Here is a 19,930-nt window from a genome sequence, read left to right on the forward strand (position 1 = left end):
TGTTTCAATTGAAATTTCATGAGTTTATGAAGTTCTAAGGGGTGCTCATTTCACCCCACTGGCGAAACCGCCCCTCTAATATGAACTTATTAGACGATAGCTGAGAAATAGCGGTGGGCGTATAGTCGTTGGCAGGGTCTTATAGGACCCCATGACTGTATGTCGGTCTGTCGTTAGTGTTCAGCAACTAACGACATTTCGGCGAAATTACGATTTCTCCTGAAGTTCCCGATGATATGTGGTTCCACACTAAAACTGTTCACATTTGGTAAAGCCAATTACTGAATGGACAACGTCAATGATTTACAACCCTTCACTGTCGGCCCTTTACTCTTGCCGCAAACTTCGGAGAATAATAAAACAGAAGTAATTGGCAGCATAATAGCTTTAGGTTAGCTCTTAGAACCACCCTCACTGCTCTCGTCATCGGGTTCGTTACAATCCGACACAAAAACACCGACGATGTCATCTGCGAAAATTATGTCATCCATATCGCACACCTCACTACCGGTAGGAACCGTATCATTTTCAAAACGACGCCGGCATCGAAGAAGGCGACGCCAACGACGACGACGACGCGTCCTTCACGCTTTGGCGCCCCTCGGCAAATATTGTGTGCTTCGCGATCATCAAAGCAATCCGAGGACTGCCTGCGAGACTCTTATCAATCCCCTCTGCATCCGCACGCCGACTGTCTGTCCTATCCGTCTGCTGTGGAATCTTCGCTAACTAAATCCATGCTGGTTCAAGCAGAACTTCCCATCCAAGGATCGTCTGCCATAATAGGTATATCAGCCAGACGCATGCCGCGATGATCGCGCGCGCGCGCAAACTCATAATGGGTCATATCTAGCCTACCCGAGCCGGTAAGGCAGAGCACGTGCTATCGCACCGGGCTGAAGGCAGCATCGCACAGTTCCAGGGCTGGTAGGGAGTCAGTTTTTAGTGACTTGAAAACTTTTTTTTTAATTAGTCATTACTCTCAACATTTCGAACAAAAATTCCAAAAGAAAACTACGAATCGGTTATTCTTTCTTGAAGTTATGAATATGACAACTCATTTTCGTGGTTCTAAAACTCAACTTATGATATTCCAACATAAACTAAAAGCTCATTATTTGAAATGTTCAAGTAAACATTTGTCACGATGAGAGGGGTTCAAATAAATTGATCAGGTAAAGTTAAGTGTTTTTCGTAGTTGTTTTTTTTCTTCATAAAACCAAGATAAACTGCTTTCAGATGATGGCATGATGAATAATGGCACCTACCCTATTGTAATTGAAATGCATTCAATTAGTTTCAAGTCTCTTTTTCTTGAACCGTAAGTCCCCCTGCAATGCTTCGCACTTGAAGTTCGTTAGGGCTAGGGAGCCCATACTAGAGCTCACCTGAGTGGCGTATAAATTGATCACCCCGTACAGGTGCAACGGTTTTCTCGCGCTCAGGACTTCACCGGAGTTGGGTCGCTCCCGAAACCGAAGCAGGCGTCGGTCGCGCCAAATTTCACATTCATTCGCAGTCGCCGCCTACTCATTAGAATACGATCGAGTTTTTTTTGTGCTTTCTGGGCCATCAGAACAGAACGTGCCGTTATCAGTGGCGCTTTGTGCGATGTCCAAAAAACAGCCAAGTGGTGTGCGATTGTGACTAAATAGCTGCTGAAACCCAAAATCCCAGTTTGATTGATTAGTGTAGTGCGGTGTGAGGGACTGTGAAGATGGGTCCCCTTTTTCGGGTGATTTTCGTGAATTTCTTAGTTGTTGTTTTCGTAAGGACGGGTCAAACTCAAGACGCGCAGGATCGACCTAGTTATCGATTGCCACGGGAAGTCGTTCCGGAGCACTATGATCTGGAGGTGCATACCCATCTGGGTGATGACGTAGATGAAGGGTTTCGATACTTCGGTGTAGTTAACATTACGGTAAGTTACACGATCGCGGTAATAAGCGACGGTTATACGCCCTAATCGGTTCGCATGACTGTCCGGATTTTGAACAATCCGAAAGGTATCAATTAAAAATGCTGACAACAGTGAAGTGATCAGTGTTATAATTGGAAAATCTAACTGATTTCCACCTACTAGTGAAAAGTATCCCTTTGTAATTAAACAGCTGTGGGAATTGTATAACATCAAACTGAACAAATCGAATGCAAGATGTGAATAATTTGGAGCGCGATACAAGGAGAATGTCGGTCAGTAAATTTAAGTGAAACGACGTATCAGACATTCGTCGAGGTGATAATTGACCATTCTTGCTAAAATGATTCCCACATTTTTTTTTAATTTATTGTAATTTCAAATACTACATTCATTTCTTATAGGTATCTAGTTGTTCTACTTTAAAACGCTCTCATCCTAATTTTGTAAAACTATATTATGCTATCATGACCATTTGACCGTGAGCAGTTCTTAACTTTTACAGGTGAATTGAATTCACCTGCTCGTAAAAAACAAAATTAAAAATTACTATTATTACATGGAAAAAACTGATATCATCAGGTATGTCTTGTCCTTAAATCTGGATACCAGAAGCAAGCCTTGTATGTACAAATCTGGACACTTTTGAATCAAAATCCGGACAGCTGCAAATAACATGAAACATTTGTATAAAATTTTCCAAAAGCTTAGTTCTTATCGACTAAATATAGGGTGATGTGCTAGTATCCATAGTATTAAGCATTGATCAGTAAGAACTGCAGTTTTCCCAGTATTGCAGTGAATGATGCTGATACAAACCGATGCCAAACAATTTTTTCTCAAAACGGCTTCAGCATTGTGCAATAACATTTTGATAAATCTTGATCTCATTTTGGAAATAATGCAAAGAAAATGCATCTTACCGTATTCTCAATCCGTCGTATCGTTTTCAACTCCGTCGCAATCAGTTTCCAGATTCGTCTCACAACTTACGGCTCACTGTGATGTATTAAGTGGTTAAAACACAACATATCAACGCTATAATAAAATGTTGCACTAGAATATATAGATCTTCGGGCATCTCCCTCCATTCCTTCAGCATGATGAAATATACTAATTTGCTTTAAAATTAATTGTTCACCATCAAAATTCAGCCCGAACATATGAACACAATTCCTTTTGACCGTTCAATTATAGCATTTGCTCACAGTACAGCGAAAACAACACAATCAAAGGAACCGTATTTTTACGTCGAGCGTCGCGCACACATTGATGCGCACAAGCTTTCTTTTCTCAGTACGACGGATTGAACTTTGTTTACATTCTCAATTATACGCGGCGGTTGAGGAAATTTCGTATAATTTGGTGATTTATTGAAGTTTTACGGCATGTGATGAATTAGCATGGATAATGAATCTATGTTGCAGGTTAGTTTGAATATCCGCCGTAGTGGAACATTTAAAGTTTGATACGACGAATAGTAGCGCTTACGACGAAGTAGAACAAAACCCTATCAGACATCCGATTCATCGCTGTGGGTTCGAATCGATGTGTTGATAATTCCAATCGATCGTTTTTAGGTATTTTAGGTAAAAAACTTGTCCACAAATATGAATCAATGTGAACACGATTTATGAATCAGCTGTTTTTTTTTTCAAATATTTTACAATTAAATGGTAAATAGTACATATGCCATAAAGAACACTGTCTCGGATAACGTAAATGATATCCGGCGGTGAACCAAGGATATGTATGACATTGCTTAATTTTTAATTTTGCTACTGACCGGGCCTAGTGAACATGGAATTTGTGGATTTATATACTTTTGGTTATTTGGAAGACAAAAAATTGTATTTGATGCGAACCAGGGAGGATGCATGCTAGTTATATTCTTTCCCACTCGTTGCCTTCTGCAGAAACAACACGACGTTTTTGCAGCAAAATTTGAAAGAACCTATCAAGTATAATTAGAAAGTTCTTTACATTTTTTCCAGCTTTATTGTTTTTATTTTTGTTCCTAACAAAAGTGGATTTATTTTTCCATGAGTTCAGAGTCGGATTTACAAATGTGGGGGCCAGGGGGCCATTGTTTTGTGGGGCCCTTTTCCAAGAAAAAAAATTGAATCTTCAGTAGAGACAAGCTATTTTTAATGTTCTTTGTAAGGTTTAAATTATCAAAAGTTGAACTATTTGATAACGTTCAATAAATGCTTTAAATCCCTTATTAACGTAAATCCACTTTAATTTTAAATTAATGGAACTAATATTATTATTATTATTATTATCTATTATCTATTATTATTTTTTGGGGGTTATTAGTCTACAACAAAATTGATCTCCTTGTTAATGCTACCTTAATTCAAATTATGCTTATTCTATTCATGTTTTAACATTCAATTTGTTGAGCATACAGAATTACTTAACAGTTTTGAGTAGAAGAAATAAGTGCAGGGCTGGGCAGGTCTTTTTCTAGAGATTGGACCTATATTTTAAGGCAAGCGTCTAAGAAATCCCTGTTTTTAAAGGAAGGTCTCTTATGTCTCTATTTTAATCACAATGGTCTTTAAGGTTTTTTTTTTTGATTATGATTTCAGTGAATCTTGATTCCAAATTCTACAGACTAAAGAGAAAAATTCAAATACTGTAGCGCGGCTATTTAACTGATTCTTCAAGAATTTCGTCTCACATGTCTCGACGAAAAACTTCAAGATATCTTCTAGTGATTTGTCCATAGATTTCATCTGGAATACTTCCAGGGACTCATACAGAGATATCTCTAGAAATTATTGTAGAGATTACACTACCAATCCTCCCAGAAATTCTTCCAGCGTTTATTCAAAGGATGTTTAGATGATTTTCTCCATAATTTTCGTTAGAAAAACCTTGAGAACCCCAATGATACTATCTCCCTAGGGATTAGCCCAATGTTTTTTTTTTTTCAAAGACTAGGAGTTCCTACAGATATATTTATCACTAACCATTCAAACGAATTCTACAGTTGTTACGCTAGGAGATCTTACAATGTTTTTTTGAAGATGTTCTAAACGTAAATCTTGGAGGACATACTAGGAAAATCGTTGGAAGAATCACCGGATACAATTCTGAAGGGCTTAGGGCCTTCTTGAAAAATATCTAAAAGATTTTTTGGAGAAATTTCTGGCCTGATTTTTTTATGAAGAATCAAACTCTTATCTTATAGTTCCTATTAGGTTATGTTTTGTTTTTATGTTTGATACATTTTCAGTCTCTTTCTGGTTCCTGTCTGGTCTCTTTTTTTTCAAGTTAGAGGTCTCTAAAGCTCCTATATTCAAGGTAGCCCTGCAATGTGATCGAGAATAATTTAAAAAAAAGTATTTAAATAATAAAGTCCTTTAATTTGATCTGCAGATACATAAATTGCATTCAAACCTAGTATCAAACTTCGACAAGAAAGCTTTCGTTACAGTTGGGAAAGTCAAGTTAGAAAATTGTAAGGAGCTTAAGCAGAAGGATGGCATTCTACTTGTTTATCCTAATCGTTTTTGAATCTTTCTTAGTCTTCTTGTTTTTTTTGTGAAGTCAATAAAATAACATTATGAATTTTATTATTTGTTGTTTTAGTAATTTAGTATACTTTATTGGCATAAACTTCGTCAGTTATTCCGGGTTCATTGAAAAAAAAAAATCTCTCAAAAAGTTCAAAAATTTTCGAAAAAGTTGAAATTTGGCATGACATAAATGACACAACCATGGTTGTTAGGGATGCATCCCTAATGGTCATTAGATTACAAACGATAGTGCAATGACCAGCAGTGTTAACAATATAAGTATATTAACATTCAATTATAGATACTCCTAATTGATGGCTGTTATGAGAGTGTCCAGATATTGATACCGTCCGGATTTTGATTCCCCAAGGTACTATACAAAGAAGTGAACCTAAGTATCATATTAAAAACATATTTTGTACCCTATTTCGGTCTTTTTTCATGGTTACAACAGCAAATCCATATTTCAAGCATGTACTAGAATTAGAGCGAATGTAACAAAATCGATTTCTATTCATCGATCCTCTCTTCTGCGAATAAAGGTGACAAGAATAAATGGGAATAGAAGTATCTTAGCACTTTTTCACTTTAGGACGCTAGTCAGCAAAGCAATCTTGCATCCTGAGGATAGAACAAAACAGGATTTGAGAAATTTCGGGATTTCTCGTATTCCGGGATATAATTTCCCGAAAAGAACGTGAGCTTTGATGAATACACACTTAGAAAATATCACCGACTCCGGTAATAGCGGTTTATATCGCTGAGCACTCGGTAATGCTTCCGGTAAAGTTAAGGATTACCGAACAATCTGTAATTTCAATCGACACGCAGCTGTCAAAAAATTACAATATGCTCGTGAATTATTACCGAACGAATTGTAAAATAAACTACCGAACGCATTGTTCGTAACAGCAGGCAGTCGGAATAGAATTGGATGATCAAAACAAAATAAAAATAACAAATTTCATGTTGATGGTAAAAGTTTATCGATTTATTTCGCGTTTTTGTTTTAAATTCGTATGAAATGAACTGCTTGTCTGTTTATGAAAATGGGAAATCACCAGCGGCATCACCAACAACTCGAACGTGCGGTTTTGCACAAAAGCGTCACCGATTCCGTCATGGGTGGTTATGCTCGTTAATGTGACGATTCCATCCGGAACCGTAATTGGGCAGTTGGATACTACAACGAAAATATTTCATTCGATCTTAAAAGTAGTTCTTTTTATATAGAATCCCTCAGCTCGTACTTACTGAAAAGTAGTTCCAGGCGCTCATCCTGTTGTTGTAGTTTCATTTTTTTTTCTTTCAGAAGACAGTGTCCATGGCCACAACACAGAAACACAGAAAATTAAACGTTATTAGATACGATACTATCATGTTGACTAGCACATCCAGACAAAAATGGTGGCCTCAAAAATATCAAATCACAATTTGTTCGGTAAAGCGGTGTGGCACTATGAACTGAAGTACGGTAAAAAATTACAGTCTACGGTGAATCTAAACGATTTACAGTTTTTTCGGTAAATAAAACGACGAGTTCGGCTAAAGTCGACGAATATTGTTTTGATTTTCTTGTATATTCAAGGGTGTTCGGTAAATCTCGTTTGTGATACCGAAACTTCAGTTAAATATTTATTTACAGTACGTTTCCGGTAAAAAAAATACCGAACAACGAGAAAAAACTTAAGTGTGTAGCACTCAGTTCTAAGGCATAACAATGACATGAGAATAAATATGTAATTATTTTAATGAAAAGATCAAATTACTAAATAAGTTTAAGTGTTTTATTTGTCTACTTTCAAAGGTCAGGGTAGAAGCACCGGTTATGGCAATACGTATGTCGTAGCCATAGGGGATTATACACCATTGTACATAGCCAATCAGCATGAAACATTTTGTGTTTAGTAGACCACATTTACACGATAAGGCTAATTTCTGTTCCTATAGTAGCACTAGCATCACGGCGTTGGCAAAATACTTATCGAAACCGTATTTTTACAAAACTTTTACATTTTTCCTACAAAGTGTGGATCAAAAGCTTTCGTTTGATGTAAAAAAAGGTCGTAATTCATCAATTATTTCGTATGATAAAAAAAGGTTTCTCTCAGTAGTGCTACTATAGGAACAATAGGTTTACTATAGGCGCAAGGGAGCTCAAATTTTAAGCAAAACAAATTATTTCGATCATTTTTTGAACAAAATCAAGCTGTGTAACAATGGTACTTAGATAAATAGCTCCTGACCTCCATGTTCAAAAATGTTTTGAAAAGATTTATAGCAAAACGGCCGTAAAAAGCCACTAGTGCGACTATAGGGAACTGACCTCTAAGGGAACACTGACCCTAGTTGAAAACACAAGCGAAATATTAGCGATTGAATTATTTAACATTTTTTCCAATCATTCACCTTGGAATGGCTGCCCGAAAACGGTCATAGAGGAGAAACAAAAACAGTCAAGAAGTGTGTGAACCGTTGGCAGCGCAACACCTGATGGTATTGATGCTGCTGCTGCTTTGTGTTTTGGTTGACTGGCAGAATCGATGAACTGTGGCAAATTGTGATCACAGTTCCCAAGCCTGGTAACGGGAAGTAACGATCATTGGCTTAATAAGAAAAAATGATTTCATCGCAGTAAACCACGGTATGTCAGTGAAAAATAATACCTCCACTATGGATCAGTGCACGAGTGCACTATTTGACGTTTTAGCGGTGCCGTGTTATTTATGTGACCATGGTAACGAGTGAATTCGGCACCGCCCAAACGTCAAATTAGTGAACTCGTGCATAGGTCCATTGGTACACTGTTCATTTAGTTGCGGTATATTTTTAATTTGTGTTGCGGTATCCGGTGTTTTCTTATGGGATCCTCCACTATGGACCGATGCATGAGTTCACTATTTGACGTTTTAGCAGTGCCGTGTTATTTATGTGACCATGGAAACCAGTGAATTCGGCACCGCTCAAACGTCAAATTAGTGAACCCGTGCATTGGACCATAGGAACACTTTATCGCAACTATCCAGCTTTTTACGCAAGCCATAAAACTAAGAGGGGTGATTCAATTTTGGCGTTGCTTGCCAACAGAATTTATGGCTTGGTCTTAGTAGGCTGTTATTTAGGATTGTTGATTTGGCTGTCAATAATTTTCACTTTATTTGTGAGTGGCCATTTCTGTGTATTCGAATTGTTGTTGAATATTTATCTCATCTAAGTACTGAATAATTTAATTTGTTTTACACTATTTTAGCGATTCAAGACCCACGGAATTGCGTTTGAGGAAAAAATCAAATCGTCGAATCGAAATTGGGACAACAGCGAGATTCAATAATTATATAATCTGCTGTATTTTATAGGAACACTTTGATTAGAAAAATTATCACACGCAACAAAATTGCGACATATTTAGAATGCTGTTGAAAAGAAATTCTCATTGAACAAGTGTAATATGTTGGCACCCATGGATCAGAAATTTACCTTCATAATGAAGAAAACTATTGATTATTAAAAGCTCGTTTTGAATATTTAGTTAACTTCAACCCTTCCAACAGTTCATGTTCGACCAATTTCTCACGCAATAGCATTCTCCGCAATTTTCAAGTAATTCCAAGCCCAACACTATTGGCACATATCCATTTCCCAGATCGGTCGATCAGAAAGCAAAGAGCACAAAAGGGAGGAGCATCATCTGCTATTCTAAGGTTATAAACATACATCTGGTTTGTGAAACTCAAGATTAAAAGATTGAGCTACGTTTCCAGATTTCAACTTAATCCCTGTGATCCGCTACCCTGTTGCTGTTGTGCACCCATGAAATATTCATCTGCTTTGTCGTATAAACAGAGAACTTATTCACATATACACTTTCGTTGGGGTTTCCCTGTTTAACCATGGCAATCAACTGATAACATCCCGTAGTGCTATTCATCTGTGACAGCATACAAGCTCAATCGGCCCTTTTGAGGGCCATCAAACGTTCTTCAAAGAGTTTATAGAATAATATTTCCTGATTTATCTATCATGATCTTAATCTAGCGGTATTGTACAAAACTTTTTTTGGTTCACATAATTTATCCCACATAATCTCATGAAATTTGAGAATTTACTCTTGGACGCCGCTGCAGCGCCGTCGGACCGTAATAACATCATAGTACTCAGCATTGTATGGCATTTCTAACTGCATCGTTGATTTATCATATAATGGGGGAACACTTCCTAAATTCTTAAGTACGGAAATTGGGAAATGCATTGAAATTGCAACAGATTTTTAATACTGTTCATGTTTGGCAACATATTTTAGAGAAGTCCCATGATTTCTAATAGCTTTTAACGTTTGAGTATATTATTTCTTGAATTATCAGCACGTGAAAACTCAAATTCAATCTCTAATGATAAACTTTTCACTTGCCCCACCTGATAAGAAAATTGACGGTGTTAAAATTTAGTTATTTTTAGGTCTACGTCGAATTAATTCTAAAACTTTTTTTATTGCAGTTTGAAACTGTCACAGAGGACAACTAAAAAGTGGTACAGGAAATTATTTTCCGCAACTTTTTTCCACTGAAAATATTAAAATAAGATTGTACGCCGCCAACTTGTTACGGAGTAACAGTTGACAGGTTAACAATTTTTCGCTCTATTATTCAAAAATGGCTGAAAAATCTCAGAAATCTCTTACCTATCGTAATGTTCTGAATGGCCTCAAAGGTTTACGCATGAGTTTAAAACGTTAATTCACATATTCAGTAAAATATATCAATTCTTTTTACTTACCCCATTTACCCACTTACCACGCGGTACCTTATGTGAATCCCTAACCAAGACATCAACTTTATATACCTTATGTCCCAGATTGGTCGATAAGAAGAAGGCGAAGAATAAGGAAGGGAGGAACATCGTCTACCATTCAAATTGTGTAAAATATACAACTTTCGACTGATTCAGCTCATTTCATTTAAACTTCCAAGCTAGTAGGAGCACCTCGTGAAAGTTGCAGCATCGGTACAGTTAAGATACAATTCCGTTAGGCACCACTACAAGAAGCCTCATGATCGGCTTATCTGAAAAGCTGCCAATCTTCGGGTATGTGGAATTGCTCAAGATTAAGCTACGTTTCCAAATTTCGACTTAATCCCTGTGGTTGTCATATAGTATATTTCCCAGATCAGAAAGTGAAGAAATAGGCTAAGGCGCCGACCACAAATTACGTAACGCTCTTGAGGGAGGGGGAAGAAGGCTCAAGCGTTACGGCTCATACAAAAATTTAAAAATTTTCATGCAAAAAGCGTTACGGAGGAGAGAGAGGGGTACACAAATTTTCAATTTTAGCTTTACGTAATAAATGGATGCCGCCTAAATGGGAAATAAGCTATATGAAATTCATGTCTTGGCAAGGGATCTACAAGATGAGCATCATGCTGTTATTGCATCCCGACGGCAAATTATCGTATTGTCGATTATTCGTAATGAATCAGATATTGTATGATGCTACGAGATGAATTAAGAGATTAAAGCAAGCATGTGGTAAACATATTAGGAAATATTACACAAATAACTCTTTAGAACACATTTGTTGGCTCTGAAAAGGGCCGATTGAATTGTTGAATTCGAGTCACACGAACACATTGATTGAAATCAACCCCCCCGCGAAGTGACAGATAACGCAATTTTCACGTACCTACTTGTAACGTAAACAATGGGACCATCCACCGCTGCCGGCATAATTTTTCACTATGGCAGATCGGAATTTTGTTTCGTTCTTGACGGGTGCAAAACAACGAATGGAATGAAATGAAATAAGGGCGAGTCTGATATTTTCGTCTACCAATGGAAATAAATTTAATAAAATCACCAAGTTTAAGCACCAAATGAACTTAAAAGCGCATCAATTCGTTCGGTGAAAAGGTTAAATGACCTGTCAGTGCTTTGTTTTGCGGGAAAGTAATCCATAAGAAATTACTTACAATACAGCCTAACTGATTTGTGGATCGCTTTTATGCCCTCAAAAGAAAGCGCTAGCCGTAACATAAAATAAAATATTGTGGGCCTCGTGGCCGTACGGTTAGTGTCGTCAGGCATTTAAACGCATCGTGCCTTGGGGTGTGGGTTCGATTCCCGATTCAGCCATTGAAACTTTTCGTCAGGAATGTTTCTCGGCTGTGCCAATGGAGCATTCTTGTCCATTGTCTAGTGTTAAGCTACAGTCCGTGAAGCTAAATGGCTGAAGACGATGTCCTTTTTTTTATTTGAGATCGAATCAAGTCGAAAAGTGATATTTTTTTTATTAGCAGTTTTTTTCTATGCGGGTTAGAACACTTTTTCTCATACTCACCACCAGAGGTCTAAGTTTCAATCGAATAAGCCTATCCAGCTTTTTATGAGTGCTAATGGCTGCCGTAAATAGGCTCGCTTTCTGGTAGGGATCAGTCGATATGATGTTTGCCTTGGGTCCGTTCAATATAAAACGACCCAAGCCAAACGTCAAATCGTCTTATCCCAACCAGAAAGCGAGGCCGTTTGCGGCAGCCATTAGCGCTTTTAAAAAGCTGGATGAACTAATCTACGATGACGTCACGCTGCAACTTTCAGCGAGAAGAAAACCTTTACTGCGGGCGATGTATACACAAAAATAAACGATTTCGTTGCTCATTCATCCACTCATTGTTCATCCGGTGAACATTCGTTTTGACGGGGATGTTATTTTATGTATAAACATATTGATATCGGAAAAAATTGGATGAGCTATCCAGCTTTTTAAAAGCAGTAATGACCGCCAAAAGTTAGCTTACTTTCTGGTAGGGATCCAACATATTGACGTTTGGCTTGGGTCCGGTCAATAGGCCTTTTCATGTGACAGATCCGTCTATGCATTTGTTTACATCGGTGGAGGACCGGTGCTAACACGGGCCTGTCATTTTCATAGAAGAACTGTCAAAGTGCTTCCCGATCAGCTGATTTGAGACGTCATGTGAATAGGCCTATTGACTTGTCCACCGGTGTGATAAATTCACTCGGTTCAAGAATTTTGACACATTAGCTGGTCACGATTCTCAATGCTCCCCACGTGTTTCGGTCAAGTGTCAAAATTCTTAGACTGAGTAAATTTAGTGCACCGGTGGATAACCTTTTTACCGTGCTCCCTCTTACTTCGAGCAAAATATACCGATATGCCAATGAAAAATTTCAAAATGAACGATCCCTAACAAATTTGTCTTGCTTTGAATAGCCAAGAGATCAAAAAAATTATTTCGTAAAAAAAGGATCCGTTACTATAAGCAACTTACAGCATGCGGACCACATCACACCACTATTCAAAACTCGCTCGTGGGCCATACAAAATCTTCCCAATGATCGTACATATCCTTTCAGAGAACCGCTATTTAGTGATCACTTGTTTATAACGATATTGCAAATGCCAAACAAATTTTTTTTAACTTTTTTTTATGTCCATCAAGCATAATTCTAGTTTACGCCCTATTTCGAGCACACTCCATGATTTCATTGAGTTTGACAGTACCACGGACCAAAATTTTTCGATACATTGACGTTGTACTGCAGCTGTCATGATGCTCCCGGGTTGATTGAAATCCTCCTCGCCCGATGAGGTTTGCGGTGGCGGCTTCTTCTTCTTCATCACGGCGGTCTTTGAAACTTGAAGGGGTTAGGAATTGCCTTCTTTTTCTCCTCCTTCTTCTCGGATGCCAGCCACAATCACAGTTTAGGACTGTAATGGCGGTCACAACCATCTCATTCTCCTGTGACTGCTTTCTCTTCTTCGGCAGCGGTGATGGCTTTGGCTTCGGACGGCATCTTCTCTCTCTCGTACGACAGTTTGATTTGACCGAAGCACGACAAACGGGGGTCCTTTGCTAGCGATGTCTGTGCCTGAGAAGCACGCCTGGTCAGAGCAAGCCGATCTGTTGCCTGCTGAGATGCGATCAGCGGAGAGTGAAAAGCAAATGACGTCAACTTTTCTCTAGCACCCCTATTTATAGATTTGCTTGAAATCAACGTTCTCTTTTAAAACAGTTATTAAACTATTTGGGCAGGTATGTGGGATTCAGTAAGTAAACGACATGACCTTGCCTTCCCAGACAACCAAAATGTACGTATAACGAAATCTCCTGGAGGCTTTGTATGTGCAAAATTTCACTTATAAGATGTCGCGAAAAGGCCTTCTACGTACAAAAGTGGAGGCGATATGCGTGCATACATCATGTGATGAATAATAACATACAATGCGAGTGTATAAATTTTCTACCGAACTAACCTGTCTTATCCGACTTAACTTATGATAACAAATGTTGATTTGACAGCTGCTACGGAGTGATCCGATTTTTTTTTTGTAGGAGTGTACGAGACGAAACAAAATGTACAAGTGAACTCAGAAAAGAAGTGTTTTATGCGAGGAAGGTCATCAATCTGACGAGTTTATCCACGGTGTTTTGTGGGTTTGATGTAATTGGTATGAATAAACGAGTTATAACGTGAACTTTCATGCGATTTCTGGTTATCTGGGTTGTGTTTCGATTGAGGTGGAATTGAGGAAGGAATTTCGTTAAGCCAGCAAAAAGTTATAAACGTATGCCAACGCTCTCGGTTTTGAAATTCCACTTCTGTATAGAGAATTATTATTTTAGTATTAAACTGAGCGGCATAATCAAATGCAAACGCGTTCAGTTTCCGGTGGTTAGTGCCTGTGCTTTTATGGTTCATAAGTCCCAAGGTGAAAATTTCCCCGAAGTCGTGTACTCCTATGATAAAAGCAAGGATCAGCAATTGGTATATGTTGGTTTGTCGCGGGTTACTTCACTGGAAGGACTATTTTTGACAAACTCTACCAATTCTTTCAAGTTCCATCACGCCAAAGGCAGCAATTCTCCCAAGGCAGCATCTATAAATGACGTAGCATTTTTGGCAAACCACAGAACGACAAATTGTCCTTTTCAGGACCACCAAAATGAGTCTAAAAAGAGTTAATTTCTGAAAACTTATTTCGATCAATAACAACACAAAACTAGTACTCTTACAAATTCATACACATGCCAAATTATACTCAAACTTCACTGTTATTCAAACATCATAATCAAATCAAATCCATTTTAAAGTATTTTACTTTGAAATTTGAAATCCGAAACTCTGAAAAAGCTTCCAAACCAAATGACAGATCTCCTTTATTGAATACTCACAATCAACGCACCTATCATCTATCATTAAACATCCTATCACCTGCAAAAAGCTACCGCACTAGTAAGAGTCTGACCCAGAATTGATCGAAGTTGAGTCCATAGTAGTTCTACGTCAACCCCGCGGTAATGTAACAGACATTACCCACCCCAATTTTTTTTCCCTAGAATAAGCCTGGTGCAGTCTTTGGAGTAATTTCTGAGGTTATTCTTAGAAATAATCCAGGTTGAAATCTTCAAGGCATCTGGAATGAAAATCATGGAGTAATTCTTTGGGAACTCCGGAAAGTAAGTGATGGTACACAAATTATGTCACGCTAAATTTTGACTTTTTCGACCGCTCTCCCTCTTCGTCACGTCCTTCGAAAATTCGACGTAATTTGTGTATGACCCCTAATCGCTGAATGAGCTCCCGAGGAAGTCAACTTTAGGCAAATGAATAAATTGAATTCTGATGAATTATGAGAAAAGAAAAATCATACAGTAACAACTACGACCAGTAATATTTGCCGTAATGTCACCAGGAATTCCCAAATGAAAGACTTGGAAATATCCTTTAAGAAATAGCTGTTCGGAATCTCTGAGAAATCGCTATCAAAATCTCCTTGTTTCTGTTAAGTATCATATTTGTTCCTCTTTTTTGCCCCTTTGTGTTCCTTTTATGTGAGTTGCTGAATGCCAACGCTTAACACATTATCGAGTTTCAATAAGTTCTTCCTGATATTAATCAAGCTTTTTTCATTTGTTACTCCTGGGACTCTTCGAGAATTTCCAAGAAAATTGTTCCCCCTCTTTTTTCCAATAATATCCATGTCGTCCATGAAGCAAACAAACTGACTGGACCTCGTAAAAATTGTACCACGACTGTTAAGACCGCTTCTCCACGTAATACCTTGATTGCGATTGAATAGCAAACATGGAAGCCCATCACCCTGTCGTAGTTCCAGGCGTGATTCAAATGAACTGGAGTATTTGCTCGGGATTACGCAGTTTTGCTTATCTTCCAGAAAAGCTGTTTTTGCCCACATCCTCATATGCCGACTTGAAATGCGTTGAGACCGGGTATTCGCTACATTTATATGGATTTGCCTTACAGTCAAGAACGTCATCGATCGGCCTTCAACGAAACCGATTTGATAATTTCCCACAACCAGTCCTTGCTTCGCTATCAGTTATCAATATCTCATAAATAAAGCAAAATAAAATAAATTAATATATAAATGTACTGATAGACTACCGACAAACGTTTTAACAGTTACACTTTGAGAAACATCGATACCCGTTCCACCTGACTGATCACCATCACCGTATCGCCGGCTCTGTCTGCAGTTCAGTCTAGACAGATAGCTTAACCATTTGTGTTTCTATATCATTATCATTTGGAAGATCTAATTGATTAACTTTATTTCCTCCTTCACAGGTTACATCGATGTACGATTCGGCCAACGTCACCCTGCATTCAAAGGATCTCACTATCGACGAGAACAGAACCTCTATCGTCAATCTCAGCACCTTTCAACCATTACCCATCGACACGGTCGATTACGATCTGCAGAACGATTTCCTAATCATCCGCGTCGGCGGAAGTGATCAGCTCAGAGCTAATGACCGATACCTACTGAGCATACCGTTTGAAGCGGAACTTAAGACGGACGTCATCGGCTATTACCGAAGCAGTTACGTCGACTCAGAGAGCGGACAACGATCGTACGTTCCTATTTGTAATCGACTAACAGTAGACTAATCAAATCCAATCATTCACAGATGGCTTTCGATAACTCAGTTCCAAGCGATTCACGCCCGCCGTGCGTTCCCCTGCTTCGACGAACCGGAGCTGAAAGCGACCTTCAATATCTCCCTGGGACATCACAAGAGATACAACGCCCTGTCCAACATGCCACAGATGAGTTCGGAGGTGGATCCAGATCAGCCCAACTGGGTCGTGGATCACTTCGAACAAAGCGTGATCATGAGTTCCTATTTGGTGTCGTACTCGATCAACGATTACGGCTATGCGGAAGCTCCCGCTAGTAACTCCACCGACGTCAAGGTTCGCTCCTGGACCCGCAAGGATGCCCTGGAAAACGTCCGATACGCTAACGAGATCGCTCCCAAGTTGATCGAGCTGTACGAGCAGAACTTCCGGTTGAAGTTCCCGCTCCCGAAAATGGACTTCATATCCATTCCGGATATGCTGTTCGCGGCCATGGAGAACTGGGGTCTCGTCACGTACACGGAAGCCGGGTTGGAGTTTTCGGCGAGCAGTGGAACGCTGGACGATCGACACTTTGTGGCTTCGGTTGTGGCGCACGAGATCGCACACATGTGGTTCGGCAATCTGGTGACCATGCGCTGGTGGACGGATCTCTGGCTCAACGAAGGCTTCGCGCGGTACACGGAGTTCCAAGCGGTGGAATATCTTCATCCAGAGATGCGATCGCTGCAGGAAATTGTGATCGAGGATGTGTTGGAAATTTTTGAGTTTGATGCGCTGAACAGCAGCCACCAGGTGTCGATCGCGATCGGTAATCCGGAGACGATTCCGCAGTTGTTCGACTCCATTTCGTACAAGAAGGGAGCCGCATTGGTGAGGATGATGAACATGTTTTTGGGGGATGACACGTATCATCGTGGGGTGGGTCGGTACTTGGCGAGGTTTAAGTTTGGGAATGCTGAGCAGGATGATCTGTGGCAGGCTCTGACAGAGGAGGCGGAAGAAAGTGGGAACTTCGCGGAGGGATTCGACGTAAAGGCGGTCATGGACACGTGGACTCTCCAAACGGGTTATCCCGTGGTGTACGTAGAACGAGACTACGATCAACAGACGATGACCTTCCGACAGATGAGGTTTATGCACGACGAAACGATCGACGATCCGGCTTGTTGGTGGATTCCGTTGACCATATCGACCTCGCAGTATCCGTATTTCAACCAAACTCTACCGCAGTGCTGGTTGGGTTGCACTAAGGATACGACTCCGTTCCTGACGAATCTGCCCTGCCGTACGGAGTGGGTCATCGTGAACAACCAAATGGCGGGATTGTACAAAGTTCAGTACGATCATCACAACTATCGGCTTTTGGCAAACTTCCTGAATGGACCCAACTACGAGAGGATCAACGCGATCAACCGGGCTCAGCTCGTGGACGATGCCATGGACTTTGCCTGGGCAGGAATTCAGGACTACTCAATAGCATTCTCACTTCTAAACTACCTACGGAATGAAATCGAGTACGTGCCATGGAAGGCGACGCTGACCAATTTGGAGAGCCTCGATCGAGTTCTTTTGGACTCCGATCAGCACGACATGTTCAAAGCGTACGCGAGTCATCTGCTGCTGCCACTGTACAACCGTTTGAACATCTTCGGGAGCAGCTTCTCGGGCGATCGGTTGGGCCAGGTAAGGCTGAAGCAGCTGGTGACGGGTTGGGCTTGCAGTATGGACATGGGAGATTGTGTGGTGAATTCGCTGAAGCTGTTCAACCTCTGGGTGACCAGTGGGAAGAACCCGGTGCCGCTGGATCTGCGATCGACGGTGTACTGCACGGCAATACGGGAGAGCTCCCGGACGGAGTGGGAATTCTTGTGGGATCGGTACCGCGATGCGGGTGTGGTCAGTTCAGAACGGGCGGCCATTGCAGAGGGGTTGGCTTGTACCAGGGATCGGGCGCTGATCGGGAGGTTGTTGGTGTGGTCGGTTGAGGAAGACTCCGAGCTGAGGTTGGACGATACGACGGTGGTGTTCCAGGCGATTGCCGATCATAAGGAGGGCGTGGAGATGGCTAGCAGTTTCCTGTTCGAGAACATCGACAAGATGGTCGATTAGTGAGTACATGCGTTGGGGTTAAGAGATGGACGGTAATGCTTCTCTTTCAGCGTAAATCCGGAAACGTTCGAATCCCGACTTGCTAGCCATGTGAAGGTTTTGGCCCAGCAGGTTACCACTCGGGAAGAGCTGGAGCAGCTGGAACAGTTCGTGGACCAGAAGGAATCCATACTGGCGGGTAATTCGATTGCCATTGGACAGGCCCTCGAGCTGGCTCGGATCAATATTCAATGGGTGGAGAATCGGTTGGAAGGGTTCGCGGCGTATTTGCGGCAGTTGGAGCAGCGGGAATTTGATGCGACGCAGATGGAGTGGTTTTGATGACGATGGTTTTAGTCATTTCCGATAGTTTTATGTAAATGTGACATGCGAAATATAAATATTCTAGATCGGTTTTCTATTTTTTTAATTTGTTTTATAGCCCTAATTCTGCACTGTAGCACATAACATAAGTGGAACTCGAGCTCAAAAAGTGGCACCCACTTTAATATTTGCATGCTGGTATAAGGACATTGAAATGTCAAAAGAGTTATACCACCAATATATTAATCGACATTGCACATTAGGCCAGACCGCAAATTGACTATAAATATTTTTGCCAACTTTTATGCTCTGCAATTTAACGCTTTAAAGTGTTCTATCAAGTTAATCTTTGTTAAATTTTGAACAACTTTGCCGAAGACGCCAATCTTGTAAGGCTACTGTAGCCGTTGCTATGGCATTTTCAATGATGCAGGGCAGGGTGGTCAATGAAAATTTGATATTTTGCCCATAACTTTTTTATTTCCAATTCGATCAAAATAACGCATTCTACAAAGATCTATAACTAGTTGAAACGCGTATTTTGGGGAAAGAGTTAAGTTATTATATTCATTCGTATATGAAATATGATCATTTTTATTCAAAAACTCATATTTTTCGAACGTCGATATCGCAAAAAGAGGGAACAACGGGGATACAATTTGCACAGGATCTGAAAGGTATAACTTGGAGGTTCAAATGGTTTATTGTATCACTGGAGAATATTTGAGGATTTACCGTATAATTTTAAAATATTTGTATGGCGAAATACATCTAACGAATAATTTCTCCAAATTGGAAACTATTTTCGAAAAATAATAAGTACCGATTGTGTGTGATGATTGCATTTACGAGAAATTCGAAGTTGGATGCCTTTCCCCATACAAAATACAACGAGGAAACTTCTGCTGATCAACTGTGGACAAGAGCGAAGCAGGTAATCCATTGCAAAGTAATTTTTCTACAAAGCCAAAAAGCATTACCAATTTCATAGCTCAATTTTTTTTAATTAATTTTGATCACTTTCAACCATACACAGCATGTTCATTGGAAATATACAACGAATCAAAACATGTTCGTTGATGATTTAAAACATTAAACAATCAGAATCATCATCAGAATTTTTCATGGACCACTCTACCCTGCATTATAGAAAATGCCATACGGCTACAGT

The 19,930-nt window shown here is 39.8% G+C and overlaps 1 protein-coding gene across 1 annotated transcript; it reads left to right on the top strand.

The window, feature by feature from the left end:
- Window positions 1-1,421: 1,421 nt before the first annotated feature.
- Window positions 1,422-18,850, top strand: LOC5574652 (aminopeptidase N). Its single transcript, XM_001661517.2, has 4 exons — window positions 1,422-1,921; window positions 16,051-16,337; window positions 16,395-18,455; window positions 18,507-18,850. The coding sequence occupies exons 1-4, from the start codon at window positions 1,718-1,720 to the stop codon at window positions 18,775-18,777; spliced, it is 2,823 nt and encodes a 940-aa protein (XP_001661567.1). The 5' UTR covers window positions 1,422-1,717; the 3' UTR covers window positions 18,778-18,850.
- The last annotated feature ends 1,080 nt before the right edge of the window (window positions 18,851-19,930 follow it).

This window comes from Aedes aegypti, chromosome 1, assembly GCF_002204515.2.
Source record: "Aedes aegypti strain LVP_AGWG chromosome 1, AaegL5.0 Primary Assembly, whole genome shotgun sequence".
Taxonomy (NCBI): domain Eukaryota; kingdom Metazoa; phylum Arthropoda; class Insecta; order Diptera; family Culicidae; genus Aedes; species Aedes aegypti.

Bases quoted from the DNA above. Each gene is read 5' to 3' on its own strand.
- LOC5574652 (XM_001661517.2), top strand. From the start codon at position 1,718: ATGGGTCCCCTTTTTCGGGTGATTTTCGTGAATTTCTTAGTTGTTGTT. The intron at 16,338-16,394 runs GTACGTTCCTAT...AATCATTCACAG, and splicing joins TCAGAGAGCGGACAACGATC to ATGGCTTTCGATAACTCAGT. The intron at 18,456-18,506 runs GTGAGTACATGC...CTTCTCTTTCAG, and splicing joins ATCGACAAGATGGTCGATTA to CGTAAATCCGGAAACGTTCG.